A 24325-nucleotide genomic window follows, 5' to 3' on the forward strand; every position below is an offset into this window, starting at 1 on the left:
AGTACCACATCTCATTTGTATAAATTGCAACAGCTTTGCAGTAAAATCTGCTAACATCTAATCCCTATAATAACAACTGACACACAGTTTTCTATCTTCTGATTCACAAGAAAACAATTCCAAAATTTGCAAATGGTGAGACTCTTCATCTTTCTTTTTAGACCTTAAATGAATATTCAGACCAAATATTCTTAGTAAATACTACTGAGCCTTCAACTCAAAAACAAAACTACGAACACACTGAAAATTCTCAGCAACCTGTTTGCTCCTTTTCAACTTTGATTTCTAGTAAATTCAGTAATCAACAAAAAGACATTTAATCGCACTATCACAGATGACTGACTCAAATATTTTGCATATACATCTGTACATCTGAGCATGGCAGATATGGGGTTTTAACATTAAAAGGAATCGATACTGATAGGTTTATCTTTTTTTGATTAGCCATACTTACAAAAATAGTTTACTGACAGCACACCCAGTTTTATGAGCTGTAAACAGAAAAGGAGGAAGTGTGCTGTGTGGAAGAGAAAGAATTTCTTCTAAAGTCCTGAAGTCAGTATTCTAGCATAAATGCTGTTTAAGAAAGAAGGAATTTTTCCTGATAAAAACCATGGTTTGAACTGCCAGATCACTTGAATGCAGACAAAGACATGAGTTAAATTCTTTTTCTTCTTTTTCACTACTTTTTATTCCTTCCCTTGATTTCGCAGGCTTGACTCTGTAGCTCTTCTTTTTTTTTTCCCCGTAATGATCTGTATTAGTCACGACGGTATATTAGCTGTAAACTTCCCACAGGTCATGATTCAATGACAATGAATTCTGTGCTATGCAGCAAGTAATACTTTCAGTGGAACATTTAAAGAAGCTGGCAAATAATACATACAGTTTATGAAAATGCAGACACCTTCTAAAGAATATCTGCAACAATAATCACATTCTGTTGTCTCCAAACTGTTGTTCCCAAGTTACCAAGTAACTGTTCTCTGCATACATCAGATTGCAAACAAATTTGAAGACTTGAAGTAAAGGCCTTAGACTGCATGAGGTGAAAACTGAGTTTGACTAGAAATCTTTTCAAGTTAAACTAGGTAAGAAGAACACTGATTTTTGTGGGAAAACCCAAATGGGAGAAGAAGCATCTTCTGGGTTAAAGAGCTCAGTTTTGCCACTCTAGGTCTATTCAGAAAACTAAAATATTGGACTTTAAAAAAAAAAAACCCAAAAACCATTAAAATAGCTGGCATTCCTACAGAAACATCTCTGGCTCAAATCAATACTGGGGCAGCACTTAAGGACAAAGTCTTCCCATTCTACATGGTAAAACGCGTTCTTCTGTGTGAAACTAAGGACAAGTAAGTATTTGAGCCATGAACAGGAACATCGCTTAATTATCCTTTGTTCGCACAAAACTCAGACATGAAAACAGCAGCTGCAATTCTATTTGTCAGTACACCAAGTTAAGCAGTTCATAATCAGTACTTCCCCTTACTCCCAGTGTCCCCAAAGGCTTTAAACTGACTCAGAAAAATAAATCAAAGAGCTTGCAAATAGCAAAATTTCCCATCCACTGAATATATTTTCAGCACCAATATTGCAAACTGAATTCTATTTTCTAAGGATTTGTTATTTTAAAGTACTTCAGAGATATTTGATCTCTTCTATTTATGAAAGACCATCCAATAGACTTGTGAGAAAATTACTTTAGAGAAAGAAAGGAAAAGAAAAGGAGATCCAACATGAGAGTATAACCTGCTATCTGAAGGGATTTAAGAAATTATACAGATGGGTGATATTTGCACCCAGAGCTCAATCGCTTAAAAACTATGTCCACCCCTATGCATTCATTAAGTTCCAGCTGGTGACAAGAACCCCACAAAGAAATTTTAAAATATAAAAACCCCCACTATTTTAGATCTAATTTTCTTATATCCTACAAAACCCTGATGCTTCACCATTAATATGAACTATGTACATTAGATTGGAAGATGCTGAGGGAGATTCTAGACTACTAATTATCTATCTGCTGACAGACAACAGAGAATAGAAATTTTCAGTTCCTGGAAGTTGCAAAATAAAGATCAAAATTCTAACTAGGAAATTAGATAAAAGAATATAAAAGCAGACATACAGGATGCTAAACTAGTAGCTGAAACCCAGTGGATAAACAGATAATGAGGAACAGAGGTGGTTTTTGTGGCAAAATTATGTAACAAGAAACAACTGCGCATGACCTAAGAGAAGTTCAAGGCAAAGTCGTTACAACACTGGGGGCACCCAGTGACTACGAGGACCAGAGACCCCTATGGACGAGCCTCCAAGATCATAAAAGGACTTCCAGTAGGAGGCAGATGCATGCAAATTAGTTCTAGGAAAAGTGATGTTTATGTATTACCTAGGAAGTATGCTGTAATGAATATGTATGATCACGACGGAATAAATACCCTGTTGTAAAGTTTCATGACACACATTCAATTGGAGGAAAAATCTTCCGAATGTGTCCAGACCTGCAATAAAGAATGCCTGCTTTCTAATACCTCAAATTGTGTTAGAAGTCCATTCTTAGCCAACTTCAGTATCAATGCAGCTTTTTATCATCAAATGTATTTGGGGGAACTGCATTTTGTTACAACAGGCAGGATCTGACTAGAAGTCACAGCATTTCTCTTACTTGTCTTATAAATCTGGTGCAAGACAACAAAAGAGTTGTCTGATCTGTATAAAGAGAAGCATCCATGTATTACTATTAATTAATCACACACATGGAATCAGTGCTTAACTAGGAAAAAAAGTAAAAATTTTAGAAGGAGAAAATCAAAATAGGAATTTCAGAATTTCTTCATTTTCATACTACCTGTACTACTTTTAAAAATAAATTTTTAATGTTTATTAAATTTCTAAATATTCAAAACAAATGTCCACAGATTGTACATTAAAAAAAAATCTACATATAAAATTCAAACAATTTTTAGTATGGACAGGTCTCTACATTTTCTTGCATCACTCCATGAACATATTATAATGGTGATGTTACACATGCATATATATATATAAGCAACTCCATTTTCCATTTATGTAAATCCAGTTGCTTTTTTCTCCTTCAGCTTTCAAGAGCTACACATTCAATTAAGATGTTACAAAAAAAAAACTTTTACTGCAGTAAATATATAACAAAGGTATTCTTAAAATAAACAAGTGTCAGTTGCAGGCCAAGACAAGAGAGTAAAAAAATTTAATTATTGGAAGTTTTTCTTCATATTTGTGGCAATTAACAGACACATATATAGCTGCATTGTGTCCAGTTCTATGTAATTTATAAAAGCAGATGTGAAACTGACTGTTGCAAACCGCCTTAAAATGAAAATGTTACATATTCAGATATGTCTAAGTACTTCTGCTACATACCACTTTTATTCACTCTTTTCAAAAGAAAATGGAAAAGAATTCTTTATCATGTAATAACTATTTTTGCCATGTGTTGCGCACATGTGTTCTATTTCCAGCACACTACCACCAAGCACATGAGATCAGATTATTTTTGCCAGCAGGTTTTCTCTGCCAAGGATATAAACGGCTAAGCAGGCTCAGTTCCCTCACCAGTGAAGAAATCAGGTGCCACAGGCACTTAGTACTCCAGAAAAAAGGTGTTACTTCACTCATACAATGCACTGTGACAATCTGCCTCAGAAAACTGTGAAGAAAACTAGCATCCTTTCCTCACAAATCAACATGACAAATACCCACAGATGAGAAATGAGCATTTCAGATGGAAGTGACTACTTGATTTGATTTAATATCTATGGAAGAGATTTGGACCTTAGACACTGCAGTGGAAAGTCAAATACTCAGAAGTACATAATGGAAATAAAGAGCAGCTAAGTTCCTATGTAAGAATAAATGCATTTACCAGAACCTCGCCAAATCTGTCTTATCAATTTAGTATGATCAGGGCTAATTAATAATCTGTAACTTCCAGTTAAAATGACCTTCACATGGTTTTAGTCCCTTTAAAACCACATAGTTTTAAACCATTATATATGGATTACAGATAAGTGAGTTTAAGATCTGAAAAAAATTGGTCCATGAGCATGTCATTGCTCTCTTTTTAACTAAGATTTGAAGTGAAAATTACATTAACTAAAGTAGCTAGCCTCCACCATAACCATGTCAAAATGGCTATTGTATCATGAATACAGAGCATTGTTTAGGCTGAAAAAGACCTCCAAGATCATCGAATCCAATCACTTACCTTGCCCATGTCCCTAAGTATCATATCTACACATCTTTTAAATATCTCTAGGGATCTTACTGGACTCAGCCAATCATTCAACAGCCCTACTAACCCGTTACAATCATCGTCAAACCATGAACAACATGCTACTACAAAAAGACAGAATTCTACCTAATACAGTCCTCTGTGTTTTCCAGGCAATTTTATAAAACTCTATTTCAAAACATACAAAGTTGTCTTGGAAATCTAAAAATGTATTTATTACAGAAAGTGCAAGTAATTTGAAAATATTAAGTTCCTGGATTGTCTTAATGCCAGTTATGATATTAACCCAGCTCTCTAGAGATCTGATAAAAAGGAAAAAAAAGTGAAAAATTAAATGCTTTGTATCTTAAATATAGACAACTTTTTCTCTGTTGCAAGATTTGAAATGAAGGGCTTTAGCAAAACCACATTGCTGATGAAAGTCTACAAAGAAAGACAGTCAAACAATATTTTGTGATTCAGGAATACATCTCAAATTCATAATCCAGTGTCTAATATTCTAAGGTGCTACAATTTCAGCCTCCAAGAAAAAAAATGCAGTATGTAAAGCAGTATGAATAACAATACCCATAAATCATTTCTTAGAATTTCTCTAACTGCTAACCATGAAGGGCAAGAAATACAGAAATAATCTTTTTCCAAAACCCGAGTTTCTACCAGAAGAGTGCTAATGGTACTTTTGGATTAAAAATAGCTAAAGAGCACCTCCCTAAATACTAAGTTCTTAATTAAGAATTCACCACTGTATTCTGAAAATAGAATGGGGAAAAAGAATAACCCTCTTGGGCTGTAACACCTGTCAGAACAGGCTTAAAGTGACTTCAAGCATCCCTCTAGCAAAACTAAAATGAGTACAGTAGTATGATTGCAATGTTGGTATTCATAACCATACACGACATTTTTGGAACGAACCCAGCTAAGGACTCCAGATTTCATTTTTCATGTCACACAAATCCATAATTTTGTACTGCTTGACTCTGGATAGCAGGTAAGCCCCCATTCAGTTGTTTTCCCATTACACAGCAGGATGGAGAAATGAAAAGAACCACAAAAGCAGTGGGGAGGGAGAGGAGCACCCACCTTGCAGGTTGAGATAAAGGCAGTTTAATAAGCACAAGGAGAAAAAAGAAATAAACAAATTATGCAAAAGCAGCCATTGGCCACCAGCAGACCAATGTCTCTGCAGTCCTGAACAAGGTCTACTTTGTAAAAACAACTACTCAATTTTACTGCTGAGTATGATCTCCTATGTTACGGACGATCCCTCTGCTCAATTCACATCATCTGTGCCAGCTGCGCCCCGCCCCAGCCTCCTGCTTACCCTCAGCTGACTGACTGGCACAGTGAGAAGCACAGGGGACCTTGATGTTGGGCAACAACTATTCAGTGACAACTATGAAACAGTGGCATCTTTTCAACACTGTTCTGGTCACCAATCTATACAACACAGCACCATATGGACTGCTGTATGGGAAGGGAACTCTAAACCAGACATGCCCAGTACAAGTTTTAAAGATAAGACCCTACCAATTAATGCATTTGTTAGTGCACACATCAACCACAGAGGAAAAACTCATATACAGAGTATATGCTACAGAGAGATACAGAAATCTGAAGGTTGATATATACAAGGATATCAGAGGACTCATCTGAACTGCCCTGTGACTTCAAAGATCTTAAAGATACCAACAATGGCTACACAGTTAGTCCTGTAGGATTAGATATCAAATCAACAATATTTAATACACCTGCAGGACACCGACTATAGCTTAAAGATGACAAATTATACCATACTAAGAATTCTTCGGGACAGGAGAATCTCAAGAAGACTTTACTCACTTTCATGGAAACAAAACTGTTCAGATACAGTATCCTGTCCACTCATCTACCCTATCAAACCAAGGACTTCAGCAGCACTGAAGTCCACAGTCCTCTCTTTGATCCACACACAAACATCAGAAGCGGGTTCATGATACTTATGCAGGTTTCCAGTTAAGTCCTTCTTTAAGATGGTCAAGTTCATCTACACATCTCCAACATATAAGCAATTACAGGAATTTTTTACATGGTGTGTCATGTATGCCAATAGTCTTCTAATTACATGCTTCAATGATACCGGATAAAAAAGGAGGGTAAATAAAAAAGTCATTATAGCATTATAAGCAAGATCTGTATGTGTGTTTCTCTGTTCTAGATAGTCAGGCAAGGTACTCCAGTGAGGCACCTTTCATTGCTTCATAATCATCAAGATGTCACTTTTATTTAAATTCTGGGATATGCTGAAGTTGCGTATCCCAGATATTCACCGTTCCTGCCTGTGTCAAGTTTGGACCCCAAGTCACTACAAATTTCTACTCTGGAAACTTCTTTATTATTTAGTAACAATCCAAAAGATCTAGAGCATTGCATCAATTTCAAGCATCTCCAGAAATTTTTTTAGTTCTCCAGCTGTTCAGGATGTTACCTGATATACCTATTTGTAAGCTATATGGTTTTACTTATTTTCATTCATTAAATGACTTTCAGTCATTTGGTTATAAAAGTCTTAGCTCTAAAGTTAGACTCAAATCCTCAATTTACTATTATAAAAAGCAAGCTACGCCTCCAAAATTTTTACTCAACATAATATGAACAAGATGTAGGAAGGCAACCCAAAAACGGCCAACTGTTTCCTTCAGACATTTGTCTCCCTAGGTTTTCTGTACAGCTACCTAGAGGATATCCCAAGCATGATTCTGATTGCCATAGACAGAGTCCAAACAAATAAACTTATCATCAGTACATTTATTTGTAACTACTTCTCCAGACATAACAAATTACTTTGTACCAAATATTTCATTTTAACAATTTTAGGCATTCAATTTGATCATTTTTTCCCATGCTTTTATAATTTTTCATAGCTTTAGGAAAATCACTGCCTTTCTTGTTACCCTCCTCTGGAAAAAGAACTAACCAAATACCACTACCTCAGTAATATATCTTTTACCTAGATCTTAATATTTTAAGGATTTTAGGTGGCTTCCACTGGAAAAAATATTTCCATAAAATACACACATTAATTGTGTGCATTTGCTGTAATGGACTAAAAGCCCAAGGTAATTTGTTAAAAAAACTAAAACAGAAATTTTTTTAAATATATTTTTTAATCAGCAGGTAAAACACCATGGACTCCAATAGCCAAAGATACACTTTAATCCTGCTTGTATACTTCCCAGAACACATAAGCCAGCTGAATGATACCAAATACAGTATAGCCTTCTGTTGCTCAAAATGAGTTCTGAAGACAGATATCCATCACATAAAATAATCTCACATTTCCAGTGACTGAAGCAGGTGCTGTGTTTCCACATAACTATATTCCAGAGTCCAGCATTTGGTAAATATTATACCAGTAAAGCACTAACTTGATCAATCAAATTAGGTAACCCTACAAAATGTTGATTCGGTTTGGCAAAGCTCACCACACAACCAGAGAACCAACTCAGACAGATTTGGATCATTTTAGTCAATTTTAAGTAATAGCATGGATCTCAAGTTCAAGATGGCTTCAATCCTATTGACGAAGGAAAAAGGAGAATGCTTGTATCATTGGAATAAATAAACTTTTACAGTTCCATTATTTATCAGATGTCACAAGCCACAGAAGAGAAGGAATGGTCAGATGTTGTTTCACCATATTGAAAAGGCAAGTCTCAAAATTGCATCAATCAAGGAAAAATACTGCTAAAAAGATGACTCTCTAGCTGGAGCTCACAATTTATCTTTCACTAATGGCCTGATCTTAGATTTTTTTTTATTTGTATACACAAATCACAGTAAGCTATGGTCCACAGCTCATTCAAGACCAAAAAAGGAAGAAAAATGGCATAGAAATATCCACAACTAGCATTAAAACTGAATATATCCAATTGCCAGAAGCTTTTAAAAAAAAAAAAAAAAAGCTTTATGCTACGGTAATATTAGCTATGAATTAAGTTGTCTTTACTTTCATTAGACCCTTAGAAATCTTTGACACCGGAGACAAGTACACATTGACTGAAAGTACTTTCAATTCAAACTGTCTGTATTCAGTGAAACAATCGAATCCCTTCTCAGACAGAAATACAACATTTTTATAAATTGCTCCTGATACTAAAGGAGTAACTACAGTGAAGTTGTCACTAGAAAACTTCCAAACTGGAAAAGGACACACAATATTTCATACACAAGTCTTAAGAGCACACAAGGTAGGAAGAATGAGAAATGTAAACAGAAGCCATACACAAGCCTTAAGAAAAAAAATCCCACCCCTCAAGTAAGGGATAGAAAAAAGAACAAGTAGTTACAGATTTAGTCTTTCCTGCTGAAGATATTCCACTTTAACTTTTAGAGCATACTTATTACACAGCTCTGTTCACTACTCACTCAGCTGGAGAAAAATCTTCCTGACTACTTTTATTTTAGACTATTTTTTACACAAGTTCCTCTGAGACTTTATATAACTAATCCAACCTCAATTCATAGCTCTTCAAGAATAAAGGTCTTCCCTCAATCTTACTTTGAAAAATCTGGACAATAAAAAAAAAAATCTGGAAAATAACTGGATATGTAGGTTAATTTAGGCTCTCTGCCAGTTCCCCTCCTCTGTAAGGTAGGGAAGAAAATACAATTAAAAGCTAGTGGATCAAGGGAGATCACTCATTTGCTACCATCATGCCCAAAACAGATTGGACTTAGGAAAGATAAATTTAATTTAGTGGCAATAAAAGGTAGACAGTGAGAAACAAAAACAAAACCTTCTTCCCACCATTCTTTCTTCCTTTTTTCCCTGGCTTAACTTTGTTACTAACTCCCCCACCCCTCCCCACCGCTGTGCAGAGCAAAAGGGAGGAGAATGGGGCTTGCAATTCAACCATAACACTTCATCCCTGCCATCTCTCCCACACAATACAATTTTTCCCAGGACTTCCCACGGGAGACACAGTCCTTCAGGAACTGCTTCAGCATGGTCCTTTCCCCAGGGCACAGTCCTTCTCCAGCACTGGTCCCCCATGGGCCACAACTGCCAGAGCATCTGGTCCTGTATAGGCTGCTGTCCCACAGGTCACAGCTCTGCCAGGACCCTGCTCCTGACTGGGCTCTTCATGGGCTGCAGCTTCCATTAGGGTGTGTCTACCTGCTTCAGCCTGGGGTTCCTCATGGCCTGCAGTGTGGGTATCTGCTCCAGATTGGTCCTCCATGAGCTCCAGGATGACAACCTGCTTTGACATGTCTTGTCTTTGGGCTGCAAGGGAATCTCTCCTTTGGCACTTAAGCACCCCCTCCCCATCCTTGCTTCTGATCTGAGGGTCTGCAGGGCTGCTCCTCTTCCAATTTTTTCTCACTCCTCTCTCATGGCTGCTGCACATGGCTCTTTACAATTTCTAATATATATGTTATCATAGAGATGCCACCAGCATCTCTTAAAGATTCAGCATTGGGCAGTCACAGGTCTGTTTTGGAACTGGATGCAGCTTGCTCTGTCAAGTACCAGGACAGCTCCTGGTCTTTTCTCAGAGAGGCCCATGTGAACTAAATATATTAGTTTAAAAGCTCTATTCCCATCTGGAGAATAACTTTCAGAAAGCTTAACAAATGGTAACCAAATTCTATCACTTTCTCAATTAAGGCATTGCACCAACCAATGAGAAGACAGACAAGTGATTCTTAAAATAAAATTTCCTAGTTGATTAGATGCTAATTTGAAGACTGCATTGTTGAGTACAGTCTCACCCAATTTCCTATCATATTCTTTGTGCCTGCTTCCTTGTCAGGAATGGGTCAGTCTTCTGCAAATCAAAAAAAATGAACCTTGTTAGATTTTCATATTCTTACTGAAAAACCTCCTGGAAAACTCCACTTTACATTTTTTAGCTCTGAAAAATCTACTGTCATTCTAATTACTTCTGAAATTTAGTATGTGTTGTCAGGTAGTAGAGGAGCATTTGGAGTTAGATAACTAACGTACTTCCAAAAGAAAGATACTTAAACCAGTTTTTCTTACCGGGATTTTTTCCTGTATATAGACTAGAGGATTAAACCTCAATCCTAACTGCACTCTCTATTGGCTCAGTTGTTCAACATGTGCTCTAGAATATAATGACAGGAATTAATCATCCAGAAACACAACATCAAAATTAAGAAGCAAAATCATCTACATCGGACAAAGCAAGCTGTAGAACCCAAATGTAACAGATGACTGTGCGCACTCACAAGACAGAGCTGCCACATGGCTGACCAACCTAACATATTTCATGTCACTGATGTTGATCCAGGAGAAATGCAACTGTTGGTTGAGTCTAATAATCTACAGCACTTGGCATCTGAACACTGGTGAAAGCTGGGAATGAGAAAGAGGAAAGAACCTAGCTACAGTCTACATCATAAGGCATTTATCTGGGGAAATGAAAGGTACATGCAGCAACAGAAATATTCAGAACACACTAAAACATCTTCATGTGTGATCTGAATGCTTAAGAGGGAAGAGTGGAGTAATACACAAAATCTTTTCTCAGTTCCTGGTGCAGGAGCTGAAATCTGGAGAACCAAATATGATCTGGGAAAGCATACAATTCTCCTTGCTTGCATAACAGAGCCTGCAAGAAAAAAGGAGATTACACCCACAGTAATACCTCCCTACTATTCCTGCTAGTTCTATAAAAATAAGAGTAGGTCAAGTATTTGAGAGCTATTATGAAACTCCTCTACTCCTCCATATTAAAACCTCATAAATAAAGAAGTCTTCAAGGATCTGCGTTACCAGGCTTGTCTGCTTCATAAACTTCTGCCAGAAAAACTGCACCAGCTGGAAGTGGCAGCCGGGAATTAAACTCCATATAGCCAATTCAACTCTGACAGAAACGAAATTTTGATGCAGACAAATTATGCCAACAGGAAAAGCATTTGGGTTGGCTTTACTCATACCACAGATTCAAATGGTGATTTTTTTCTGGCACAGAGATTTCTTCTGCTTTTCCAAGAAGGGACTTTACTGGCCGAACTGCAGTAACTTTTAGGTCAAAGTGGTTTAAAGAGCTCAAATACCAAAATTTTTCAAAATGTCTTGAAAGCCTGCTACAAAAACAGCAAAAAGTTAACTGTCTGTATTCTGATATCTCTTAAAGATTTTTGAAATAAGGTCTCCAAAGAACAGTAAAAAATTGCTCCAAAGCTTGCTCTCTTCGTATGCACACATATACGAAGCAAATAACCCATCAACCTCACCATATCTATCACACAGTCCAGCTAACTTTGCAAAAACAATCCCGAAGAGAGACAGTTCTAAACACTTACCCTCTAAACACAGTCACCACAAAAGTCTCAAGAAGTTACAAGTTACAAGAGAAAGCTCTCCTAACTCTCCCAGGCAAATCAAAATCCAGAATCAGCGTGTTCCTCTAGTCTTTTTCTCCCAAAGGAGATAGCTTCTTTTCTGCTTATCAACAGAGAACAGATGGATGCAGGGAAACTGAGAACAACTCACGTGGATTTTTAAGAGAAATGATCTGTGATTGGGCTTGGACAGTAAGAGTTAAGCAACTGTCCTGGCTGCACCAGAGGTACTACTCTGAATGGTAAAACAGTAGCAAGGGGTTTTATTTATTAGCCTGAGCTGTAAATTGAACCAATGGACTATGGGCAAGTAAATTACTATCTGAAACAAATACATGAAGACTATGGTTTTTTATGCTTTTTTTGACCAGACATGAAGAGGGATGGAGGAACATGACATAACCAAGAAAAACAACAATACAAGGAACAGCAACCAAAAAGGTAGAAGCAAAAGAATATAATCAGAATCTGTTACTTTAATGACTATATAGTCATTATAGTCATTAAAGTACTTGATCCCATCGTTTTCAATAGCAAAATATAGCTATAATTATAGAAATAATCCCTATTTCACGTCATCAAACATACTGACAAGAGTGGGTGAGATAGGAAAAAACAGAAGAAAGCAGGAGATCTAGAACCATGCAGCAGTCCTCAGCTTCAGCCAAAACATATCCAAATGTAAAATTCTATAGCAACTAGAAATTTTATAAATATTATCTCAGCTTCTATTCAAAGCCTTAGAAAATTGAACAACAAAAGCTTTAAGGTGCAATATTAGCTTGTTCAAATCTTCAGACGAAAGCCATTCTCAAATACTCTCTGAAAACTGAAAAAACTGCTTTTAAGCAAGTATTTTATTTGTACATTTTTCTGACCTCATGTAGTTAAAATCAGAAGAAGCTCTAAGACTGTTTTCAGAATTACTCTGATTGAGTAGTGAGGTCGGACCAGATGACATCACTGAAGTCTCTTCCAACCTTATCCACTCTGCATTCACACCAACACAAAATTAGATTTTGAAACAACTTGTGGATACTGCTTCCTCTCTTCCTCACAGTACTGTATCATCCAACACCATTACGCAGAAAGCACCTCAGCAGTATCACTAATACACATAGGTTAAAATTATATTAATAATGAAAAATCAAGCTATTCAAATTGCCTATGTGAATGTAATTTGCCACCTTGTGTGAACAGAGCACAGCCCATCATTACTCAATCACAGACATTTTACACATGGGACATCTGCCTTATTCCATCATAAGCCTATGCCTTCCTCAAGAATGGAACATAGTCAGGAAATAAAAAGACTCCTTTACAGACCCACCTACAATGGCTGCAGAATGGTGCAAGTACATAGCCTCAGCTTACATAGGCCAGGACTGGTCATACATGTTCACTCCAGAAAGACCAATACTTAACTTATTTGATTTCAGATGTAGAAAGAAAAGAGCCAACAAGTGACTCCGTGCCAGAGCATTTCTAATGGAAGCACAAGAAGCCCTTACAGACATAATTACTTAAAGACAGCCTATGCATAATCACAGACACCCTTAACCCCAGACATGCAAGGCTTTGATTTCTGGGCATCCCTTTTGATCAGTGCTAGAGCATTAATGAGGAGCTTTCTACACCCATGGATGTACGAAGTACTAAAAAGGAGACACAAAGAAAAGAGTAGGTAAAGACTCACAGTGAATTTTTATGCAGAAATAAAAGGATATGATTTCTGGCACATCTCTACATTCTTTTATACAATTCCATTTTTGTCTCCCTCCTATTTCACTGTGTGAAAATATCATAATTTGAAATCATAACCAAATCTACATCAGTCATCAAAAGAGTTTAAATATTTTAATCATCCACACTGCTACTTTCAGAAAAATGGCTGGATGTCATGTTTTGTGGACTAGGCCTTAGAAGGAAACAAGACACTTGGCTTGTGGCTTTCATAGATATGTGTTGATAGCTAAGGAATGGCTGGATTTAATGATATTGGACTTCATTCCACACATAAAAGGGAACTACAATCTAGGACAAAGTTTCCCAATATGCAGTCTGTAAAACATCAGATGGTGGTCCAAAAAATAATCATAAAAGTATATTTTTAAAAACATACACTCCCACACATGTTAGCAAGAAAACATTATTGAGGAAATACAAAAAAATAAAAACATTCCAGGTTTAGCCTAACTAAATAGCACTATAAGGCACAAGAAAATGTGACATTTCACAAGATGATCCTTGCATTTTTTAAGGAAATTAAATGTTCTTGAAGTAACATATTCTCCTTTAACATTTAAGTTTGAAAACACTTTCTTCTGTTCTACTGAATTTCCTGAGTCCCCTCCAGAAACTGCCTTCTTACATCCAGTATGTTCCTCTCCTCATCTTGCTTCCCCCTAAGCTGTTAACCTGTGTTTTCCAGATCTCACTATGCTTCCTTGATTATCATTCTCTTTAGAGATACCCGTTAAAGTCACCTACTGAAGCAATCCATCCATCCACTGTGCATTTTCATCTATTTTCATTAACAAACTCTGCTTCAGGTACTCTGTTTCATTCTAAATTCCAGTTACCACTGTTAGAACACCATTTATTTCACTTGTTCAGCTACAGGAATCTCCTTTCTTAGGACACTTGTTTCAACCATCACTTTTTTAAAATTAGAGCCACCTAGTTCTCTACTCCCTGGGTTAAGATCCCAATATAGCTACCCAGCCTTTGTCTTTCACAATCTTCTTTTCAGGACTGATTTTCCTTCCTCCTGTCCTGGTATGTTCTCTGTTATTATGTCTTAATACATACTCTGAATTGCTTGGCTTTCTAAGCCAGATAAAAAAGCAGCAATGAGCATGTTAAATCTTTATACCAAAACAGCTTGGAAAAGACAGCTAAAAAAGAATACTGGAAGCATACTTGGAGCTCATAAGTACAATAATAGAAGCATACCTGAGATACTCTCCCTTAAAATCAGTATTTCTGCCCTCCTATTTCCAGTACATCACCACTACAAAACTCAAGAATGTCAAATAAAAAACATTGTTAAAAAACCCCAACAGCCATCTTTTTATTTCAAGTACATAACATTTAACTTGAAACACCATTTGCATGTGTTGCTCTGATGCTTCTTTCTTCATTAGTTTAAAAACTAGAGGTTTTTTTCTGAGATGACTAAAACTTAAAACTTCTTGATTTAAAACAAGATACAAACTTTAAATTAAATATGCTGATTAATACACACACATTTAACCTATTTATATGTATTACTAAGCACTGAATTGATTATTCCCTTTTTTCCAAGACAATTATTTTCACAAGTCTTGTAAGTAAAAACTGTATCAGCATGAGAATAGGCCTAAGAAAAGCCAGAAAAAGAATTTTAAACTCAACTAAAAGTGCTTAGGTACGCTACATATTTAAAAACTGGAAAAACTATTTTGCATTTAAAACTAAACTAATTATGTTATTTGGGCTATCAAGAATAATAACTACAAAAATGATCAGAAAAATAAAATTTCAGAACTGATCTCCTCTTTCTTGACAGTTATATTAATGTATTAGAAAGAACAAACTTCTTCTAGTTCTGTTCTCTTAAACTGTTCTCTTGAAAGAACAAACTGTTCTTTTACTTCTGTTTTCTGTTTCAAATGGATGTAAATTAAATTTGAATAAAGTAAGATCTGGTTGAAACATTTTTAAATAAGAAGTCTATTCGCTTGATATTCATAAAATACACTGCTGTATGAATTGATCTTGACTTGTCAGCAAATTCTGCTTCCCAGCATCTGGTAGCTGAGAGTTCTTGCTTTTCTGAGCACTTTGGCAAGATTTCTATACTGTTGGATTTGTGGGCTGGGATGTGTGCTTTTTCTTTTGATTTGTTTTTAATTTGAGAATACATTCAGCCTGCAGTAACATGCATATTCATAATGAAATTTTAAGTTTACATATGTTTCTTTAACTAAAATTTCAAGTTAATACATTTAAAAGAAAGGTTTGATACAGCTTTCTACAAAACCTCTTTATAGGACCACAAATTATTTGCACCTCATTCTGAAATACTGGCAAGAGTTTCTAGATCAATTAAATGATTTTTCACTATCATGGTTAAACTATTATATATTTTGAAATACTTTATGACACAGAAGAAATAAACCAAATATTTGATTTGTCTTAGCAATCGAGGAAAATAATTTAAAAATGTTTTGTTTGTTACTGAGATTAATATATGAAAAATACATGTTTCCTTGGAATCTGGGCCTTTTTTGGCTTTTTTAGTGCAATAAGAGAATACAGATTTCCAGCTTTTTAGGAAAATTAAGTTTGCATACCAGCACAGAATATCCCTGGGACTTCACTCCGGAATACAACAGTTCGTACTTTCTTATCAGATTTCAAAGCATCCACAGCTTTTGACATCTACAGAGAAAAGGAGGAAGGGGAATCACCAAACACTTTTTAAAGTGCTTCATTCCAATACTTCACCTTTATAGTAAAAACTATTCTTTTCACTTACCATTTTTACAAGATTTTTACTAAGTGCATTCTTGGCATGAGATCTGTTTAATCCAAGCACCACAATTCCTGGAGAGGAAGAAAGATCACATCATTGTTACAATGGAGTGAAATATGTATCATCTATGTAAATTATTATTATTTTGAAATTATACAAAAGGCATTGAGGATTAAAAAAAATGCTAGTGTAATCACTATTGAATTTCTGAAAGAAAATAAAATTATTTATTCTTTTCAATACTCAACAGAAATTACACTTACTTTAATAACAAAAATAGGGCCATAACATCGTTATGTGGAAACAGTGCTTACAAAGGTTGAATGTAGAACTACACAACTGCATGCACAAATTTCATGTTTCTGCATGAAGTGCTGACACGCCATCAGGAAAGATGCTTAATTGTAAAGCACATATTTCCATATTTAGAGAGACTATCTCCAGAGACTTTTTAAAGCATGAAGCGCTATCAGAGCAAAGACCAGCAACGCTGCTACAGGTAAAAAGAAGTCATAAACATGGAAAGAATGCCACCAATGGGAAAAATTGTTTTTTTTGTTTAAAAAGGAAAAAAATCAAACAAAAAATTCTCTCTGAAACACAAAAATCAAGCTCAGTGCTTGGTACATGACTCCAAAGACACAGTCAAAATTCCCTTAGCCCAGTTAAAAGATCAACTGTCTAACTGATTACCTGTGCGTAGGTTTGAATATTGCAGCAGAAACAAAAATTTTCTTTATTATGCCCCACTCACCTTAACAGGCATGAATATCAAAGAGGAAAATTCTGAAAAGTCTATTTTGGCAATGCCTAAGTTTATCACAATTATAGCAATCTTTTAGACAATTACTGCCAGAATTCACACAACTGCCTGAGTTCAAAACACCAGCACACAGTCCTGATCCTGCCCAGGTAACATTTTATCAGTCAGGACCTTTTATGCAGAAAATGCAAGGATAAGGGGGAAAATAGGACTAGGGCAGGACCAGGAATGAAAGGCAGAAAGGAAGATCTGTCTCAAACAAAAATGCCCACCGTATTGCCACCAACCTATGATATGAAAAAACAGAATTCCAGAAACTCATTGTTTGCCCAGGTGATTACTACTTCACCACTCAGCTTTGAATGTACAATCTATACATAATTAGGCTCCTGTAGCCTTCCTTGTCATCTCAGTGCATACTGTTTCTTCTATTTCTGGAAGACCTGTCCTCTCTTAGGACTGACCCATTAGTGTCTGAGCTCCCTTCCTCTCCTTCCTCCTGCATGTATGTGGCACACACATGCACACAAGACAAGATTTAAAAGAGCTCCTGCTCCTTCTGCAGTTACCAATTTGAAGACAAAGTCTTACACTTGTCAGCTACCACTGTCAAGATTCAAACAAAAAGAGTGTCAAATGCAGTAATAAAGCACACATGCCTTTCTTGCTCTTAAGGTACAGTCAATTGTTAAGTATAGATACCGCCTAAAAGGGGAGTGGAGCCAGGTCAACCCAAATGACCTTCGTTCCTTGTTCTACTAGCCTGAATTCCCACACTTACACCTGTGGCTGGAGATACTCATACAGGACCACCCACAAAGGTCGCTACTCAGCACTTGCATAGGAATCTGTTTACATGCTGTTAAGCAAAAAGGAATGTAGTGTAGCACTTTTCTTCAGCTGTTACAACTTCTTCTCCAGGAGGAGGATCACTCCAAATTCAAATATTCCATATGTTCAACACGAGTAGATCAGGCAAAAGCATCATCCTACGTTAAAGCAACAAAAAGACCCTTCATCCTGACTTCACTTTGATTTTCAGGCACTACAAATCCCATGCTTGAATAAACTAGAGACGCTATTACCCCAAACCATACTTCAGTCAGAAAATAGCATCCTTTTCACAAACATGTTATACTCAATGGCAATAACACTTAATGACACTTGAATTTTTCTTCTTCCCGTTGGAGCTGAAAGACTGCTACTCCACGACCAACAACAGTGTATTCAGAAGGAAGCTCCACTTAACACTAAAGCAATTTAAAGATTTTTTCCTACAAAGGACTTATCCTTGAAGACAAATCATACATCTCAATTTTTGCTTAGCAGTGTTGTATCAAGTCATAAAACTATCACTTCTGCTTTCTTCCACAGAAGTAAAAGATAAAGATGACACCCACCTAGTTGTTTTCATTTAAGTATGAAAAAAATATGAAGCAGAAGTGCAAGAGAAAAAGTATAAAAGGTTTGCAAGGGACGCCTACGTATTGCAGTGATATATATACAAAAGACATGCCTTACAGTCACATTTGAATCATCATTGTTCTGATGTGCCATTACTACAAGATCTGAGCATCCTGAGGATGGAAAGGACCTTGAAGATCATTTAGTTCCAAGCCTCCTGCAGGGACACCTTGCACTAGACCAGGTTGTCCAGAGGCCCATCCAACACTGCCTTGAACATCTCCAGGGATGGGGTATCCACAGCTTCTTTGGGCAATCACTTTCAGTCCCTAAAAGTAAAGAATTTCTTCCTAATATCTAAACTAAACCTGCTCTCTTTCAGTTTTAAGTCCTTCTCTATCTTTCTTAGAGGCTCCCTTCAGAAAATGGAATGTCACAGTAGGCCATCCTGAAGGATGAACAGTTCCAATTCCCTCAGACTTTTTTTATAGGAAAGGTACTCCATCCCTCTAATCATATTCATGGCTCTTCTGGACCAACTCCAACAGCTCCATGTCTTCCCTGTGCTGGGAGCCCAGAGCTGGATGCAGGTTCCAGGTGGGCTCTCCCCAGAGCAGAGCAGAGCAGAGGGGCAGAATCCCCTCCCTCCCCTGCTGCCCACGCTGCTCTGGATGCAGCCCAGGACACGTTTGGCTCTGTGGGCTGGGAGTGCCCATGGCTGGCTCATGTCCAGCCTCTCACCCACCAGCACCCCCAAGCCCTTCTCACAGGGCAGCCCTCCATCTGCTCATCCCCAGCCTGTGCTGATACCATGGGTTACTCTGACCCAGGTGCCGCACCTTGCACTTGGTCTTTTTAAATTTCATGAGATTCTCATGGACCCACTTCCCAAGTTTGTCCAGCTCCCTCTGGATAGCATCCCATCCTTCAGCTATGTCAACTGCACGACTCAGCTTGGTATCATCTAAAAATTTGCTGAAGGTGAACTCAATCCCCTCATCTATGTCATCAATGAACATACTAAATCACAGTGGTCCCAGTAGAGACCCCTGAGGCACACTGCTTGTCACTGACGTCCATCAGGACCCTGAGCCATTGACCACGACACTCTGGATGCCACCATCCAACCAACTTCTCATCCACTGAAAAGTCCATCCATCAAATCCATCTCTCTCCACTTTAGAAACAAAGGTGTTGTGGGGAACTCTGCAAAAGGCTTTCCAGAAGTCCAGATAAATGAAATGTGTAGCTATTCCCTTGACCACTGATGGAATGAATTCCGTCATTCAAGGTCAGTGGGTTGGTCAGGCAGGACGTGCCTTTGGTGAAGCCATGCTGGCTGTCTTGAATCACCTCCCTGTCCTCCACGTGCCTCAGCACAGCTTCTAGAAGGATCTGTTCCTCACAGAGGAGAGGCACAGAGGTGAGGCTCATGGGTCACTAGTTCCCAGACTTCAGTTTTCTGTCCCTTTTCAACATGGGTACAATGTTTCCCTTTTTCCAGTCATGGGGGACTTGACCTGAGGGCAGCAACTCTTCAATAATACCTGTTACATTGACATTAAAAGCAACTAATCATGGTTCATTTTTCCTAAAGCATACACATATATATGTGGTTTCTGAAATCCTTTAAAATAAACTGTTTGAAAACTCTACCTGTGAAAGAAAATATATTAAAAAGTAATCATTAATAAATAGAAGTAGAAATTAGTAGTAGTGCTATAGTAGTAGTAGTCTTTGCTTTGTTGGTGTATCTGTATGGTATCAAAAATGTGAGAGTTCTACTAAGAAGGAATAAGCATTCACATAATGCTAAACCAAATATTAATGTCATAGTTTTTCCTTGGAGTCATCCCCACATTATTTCTAGGATACACTTCAGCACATAATGTGCATCTATTAAAAATACATCTGCCTACTGAAAACTAACTTCATCTTAACTGGCTAGGCTCTCCAAGAGACAATGATTCCCAGTGTTGTCTAATATAAGCAGCAATATTCCTGTATAATACTTTCCTAGCCAACCATTAGAGGCAAAACATACATAAATGAACAATATATTTCTACTAACAAGTTGCCCCTGTCAAAAGAGAAAGCTGCTTGTGTATAATTATCAGCGCTCAAAAGAAAGAGGAAATGCAACTTATATTATAAAAGTTATATCATAAAAACGAAAGTTATATTATAAAATGAAAGCATAGTAAAAGTAAGAAATGTCTTCCACTGAAATAAGAATACATATGTATCTGGAAGATAGTTTTAAAATATTCATAAATTTCCAGAAACATTCTGGTTTCAAAGCATATACTACATTTAATACTTGAATAAAGTGGAGAGATTAGATCCTGGTTTAACTACTGCTTGTATTAGCACACAGGAGATCTTACTTTTAATAATGTTTTTTATCTCTTTTATCTTGCACATTTTAGAGATCAAAAGATCATCCTCAGTGTTTGGTAGAAACACATTTAAATGGTTACTTAAAAATGAATCTTATCTGTAAACCAATATTAGACACTGTGCCAGAGTTTGAAATATTCACTACGTCTGCATATAAAGTACTTGCAGAATTATTTTTATTTGTATTTATTTTGTTATTTATTTGCATTAAATACACACACACAAGTAATTTTTCATAATTAAAAAAATATTTTTAAAAGTCTGAATTGTGCTTTGAAAAGTGGAAGGGGGATCAAAGTAAGTTAGTTTTAAGCTTGTTTCACTTAACTACTCAGATACACCAAGGCAAACAAGTAGACTTAGATGTTTATTATTCTGAAGTAGTTTCTTAAGCAAAACAGGAACATATGGTGAATATATCATGCACAATTCTGGTGGCTTTCATTAATTATCTTATCAAGAAGTATTTAAGTGAAAAATCACACAGATGTGTACTAACCAGCACTTTTTAAAGGCACCAAAACACTCTTCAAAATCTCCTATCTGAGCCTGTTTCACCTCTAAATTCTGACCTAACTCTTTTCTGCACTTCTTAAGTTAATAAATCTCACCTGCTCAGCCTTGCTTTGAACACGGCAAAGGGATGGGAAGTTCTTCCAATTTATCAGCTAGCTATCACACCAACCTCTGAGCAAACAACTTCAACCAAGACTGTATTTGTTTCTGCCCATTCCATGTATATTAGAATTCCAACTGATGAAGACCAAAAGCTGTCTAATTCTAAACTGAACCAAAACCAGCTGGGAAATTTGACCATAAGGAGTCATTCTAGTGTAAAATCTAAATTTAAAAATATTTATATCACATTCCAGCAAGTGTCACCATCACACTGGAATCAAGACTAAAAAGATATTTCTCCCCATGGCACCTATAACTTAAAAATCCAAAGCACTAAGGTCATATAAATTTGTAATGGGATCACTAATGTAATTTGGCTAATTTCTGGAATGTGAAAAACTGTAATACATTTCAGGCCTAGTGATGATCAAATAGAATCTCAAATAAAGTAAAAGATATATGCTTAATTTTAAAAAATTAATACACTGATAGTGATTTTACTCACAGAAAACTGACACTAAGAGCTTCACAAGCTGCAACATGGGCAGAATATACAGGTATTTTTCAATCACATTCTTCAAAAACCCCCCACCTCTTGTATTCTAGTTCTGGTCAGATTTCAAATTTGGAAGCTGGAATGCCTTCAGTTAAAATTCCAATAACTAGCCTTTGCAAACATAGTCTCATTTTACTTCATGTTTAACAACCTCCCAAGACCTGGGGTATGCAAACCACATGTAAGTGATATGAAGCAGAACAGTTTGCTACTTTGCCTACAGGCAAAGATTTGTCTAGTGCTACAAGACGTAGGCCTGTACGTGAGGCAGGTACAGCCAGTTTTCCTTCCTCCCAAGTATCCACAGTCCTCTCTGAGCAACGTGGAAATGCTCGGCACGTGCAAGAGCACAACCACAGCATCAACAAGCATGAACGTGCCATAGGAGGCAGTCAGAGAGCAGGGTCTGAGCGTGCACACACCAAGAAGTATGTAATGGGATGGGGTGATGAGGCCACAGGGGAACCAGAGTACCGCGTGGGGAAGCCAAGAACACAAAATGGTAGATCAAGGAATGGCAGGGTAGAGAAGAGCAAGAAAGACCAGAGGGGTGTTTACAGAGCTGGCGTCCTCATTAAGCAGAGACATTACATGCTGTAAGTAGAGAAACACAGATAAACTTGGTATACAAGGTGAGGAGGAGAGTGCGTGCTAGCACTACAGGGAGGAAGTAGAGCCACGTTACTTTAGTGGAAATGTTGCGTGCTCTTTGTGCTGCTGAAGAAGGCATATGAAGTTAATGTCTCCTTCTGGCCTACTTCTACATCCTTGTTCTTATCTTTTTCTAACAAACAGTGTTTGTTTCTGTGTCCTTCTGAAAGACAATACCAAAGAAAATTCCTTCCGCTTAAGAGAATTCATTAATTAAAAATCCTTCCTTATGATAGCAAGAGCTGCTTTAACATTACAAATACTATCTCCAAGTTTTGGGGCTTTAGGCTACATATTCAGTAGGAAACACCTTCAGAACATTACAAAAACAATGACTCCTAGCTAATTCAACAGCTGGAACACACTGCCTAATTCTATGTTTGTTGTGTAATAAAAATAAAAGTTGATTACTATGTAAGATCGTGATATTTTCTACCACTTCTTGGTAAAGCACAAAATAAACAAAGAAAAACACTCTTCTAACATTTTACAAACTCTTCTTTGCTCCTGTCTTGTCTCTTCCTTAACTTAAAATAATCCCCAAAAAAATCTGAATAGATGTTTGAAACTAATTCCAAGTTTCAGAGTCAGCTGGAAAAACAGAACCTAAGTAGTACATTTTAAAGGAAGTGGAAAGAGTTAGAAACAGAACTACAGAAGATAATTTCAGGACCAGATTATATCATCTTTACTATCAATCCTAAATAATGACAAAAACCTGCCCTCAGATGAAAGCACAACATCAGTTTTCCCTTGAAAATGAAAGAACAATCATCTAAGCTCATACTAAAATTCAAAGTTTTAAAGTTACCTCTCTGTATATGTATACAAATCTATGTACAGGCATACTCAACTCATTGGCATTTGCTTAATTGCCAGCATGTATGAAATAGCTGAGTTAAAGTGTTCACAGACATAAACTAAACTGTACATCTCAACACATGGTGGTTCCAAGATATATTCTCCATGTAAAGAGATTCACATGCTGCAGATACCAAAGCTCTACACTATGGCCCTGTCTGTAAAGGCAGGTACAACATCATGGCTAGAGAAATAAATCCTCAGGAACAGAGTTTGCACTTACTTCTCCTCCACCTTTCCTAGCCCTGCTGCATCCACAGGGGAACAAAGTGATAAACACCGAAGGAAGTGGAACACTTTCAAAATCCAAAGAGCATCACATCAGAAGAGGAAGTAAAAAGTGTTCGTACTGTGATGCACTGGCTGCACGTCATTAAGGAGCACAGTTTGGTTTTTTTTTTTGACCAGGTGAGTTAAAATAAGACTCTTGGTATAGCTGAGTAGAAAAAAGTGAGTAGTAGTTGACAACACTAAAAGCAAGGAGGAGGATGAGATGATTACTAGGAGAGTGGCATGAGATAAGAGAATACTGAAGCCATACCTTCCACCACAGAAAGCATGGATATCAGTTTTATGCCCTCTCTGCCCCCTGCACAAAAGCGCAAAACTGATGTCTGAAGCAGCATGATTCCAGACATTTGCTGCTAAACTTCATTTTCTCACAATTAGAGGGGCAAACAGATGCCAGTTCACAGAGGTGTACCTCACAAACATAGTACATATGCTGCAGCACTCTGGAAAAGAGGAGTGATGCTGTTGACTCACCTCAAGGACAGGACATCCACAGCAATCTAGACAGGCTCATGAAGTGGGCCCATGGGAATCTCATGAGGTTTAACAAGACCAAGTGCAAGGTGATTCAGCTGGGTCAGGACAAACCCCAGTATCATCACTGACAGATACAGAGCAGCCCTGTGAGAAGGGCTT

General features: G+C 37.1%; 1 protein-coding gene across 1 annotated transcript in view; it reads right to left on the reverse strand.

The window, feature by feature from the left end:
• Positions 1–24325, reverse strand: part of AUH (AU RNA binding methylglutaconyl-CoA hydratase) — a 111585-nt gene that overhangs the window by 86156 nt on the left and 1104 nt on the right. Inside the window, exons 2-3 of the mRNA XM_063179899.1 lie at positions 16149–16216; positions 15964–16051 (exon numbers count right to left, since the gene is read on the reverse strand). Of these exons, the coding sequence (XP_063035969.1) occupies positions 15964–16051; positions 16149–16216 (156 nt within the window). The remainder of the gene's footprint in view (positions 1–15963; positions 16052–16148; positions 16217–24325) is intronic.

The sequence above is a fragment of the Melospiza melodia genome, chromosome Z (genome assembly GCF_035770615.1).
Source record: "Melospiza melodia melodia isolate bMelMel2 chromosome Z, bMelMel2.pri, whole genome shotgun sequence".
In the NCBI taxonomy this organism is placed as follows: Eukaryota; Metazoa; Chordata; class Aves; order Passeriformes; family Passerellidae; genus Melospiza; species Melospiza melodia.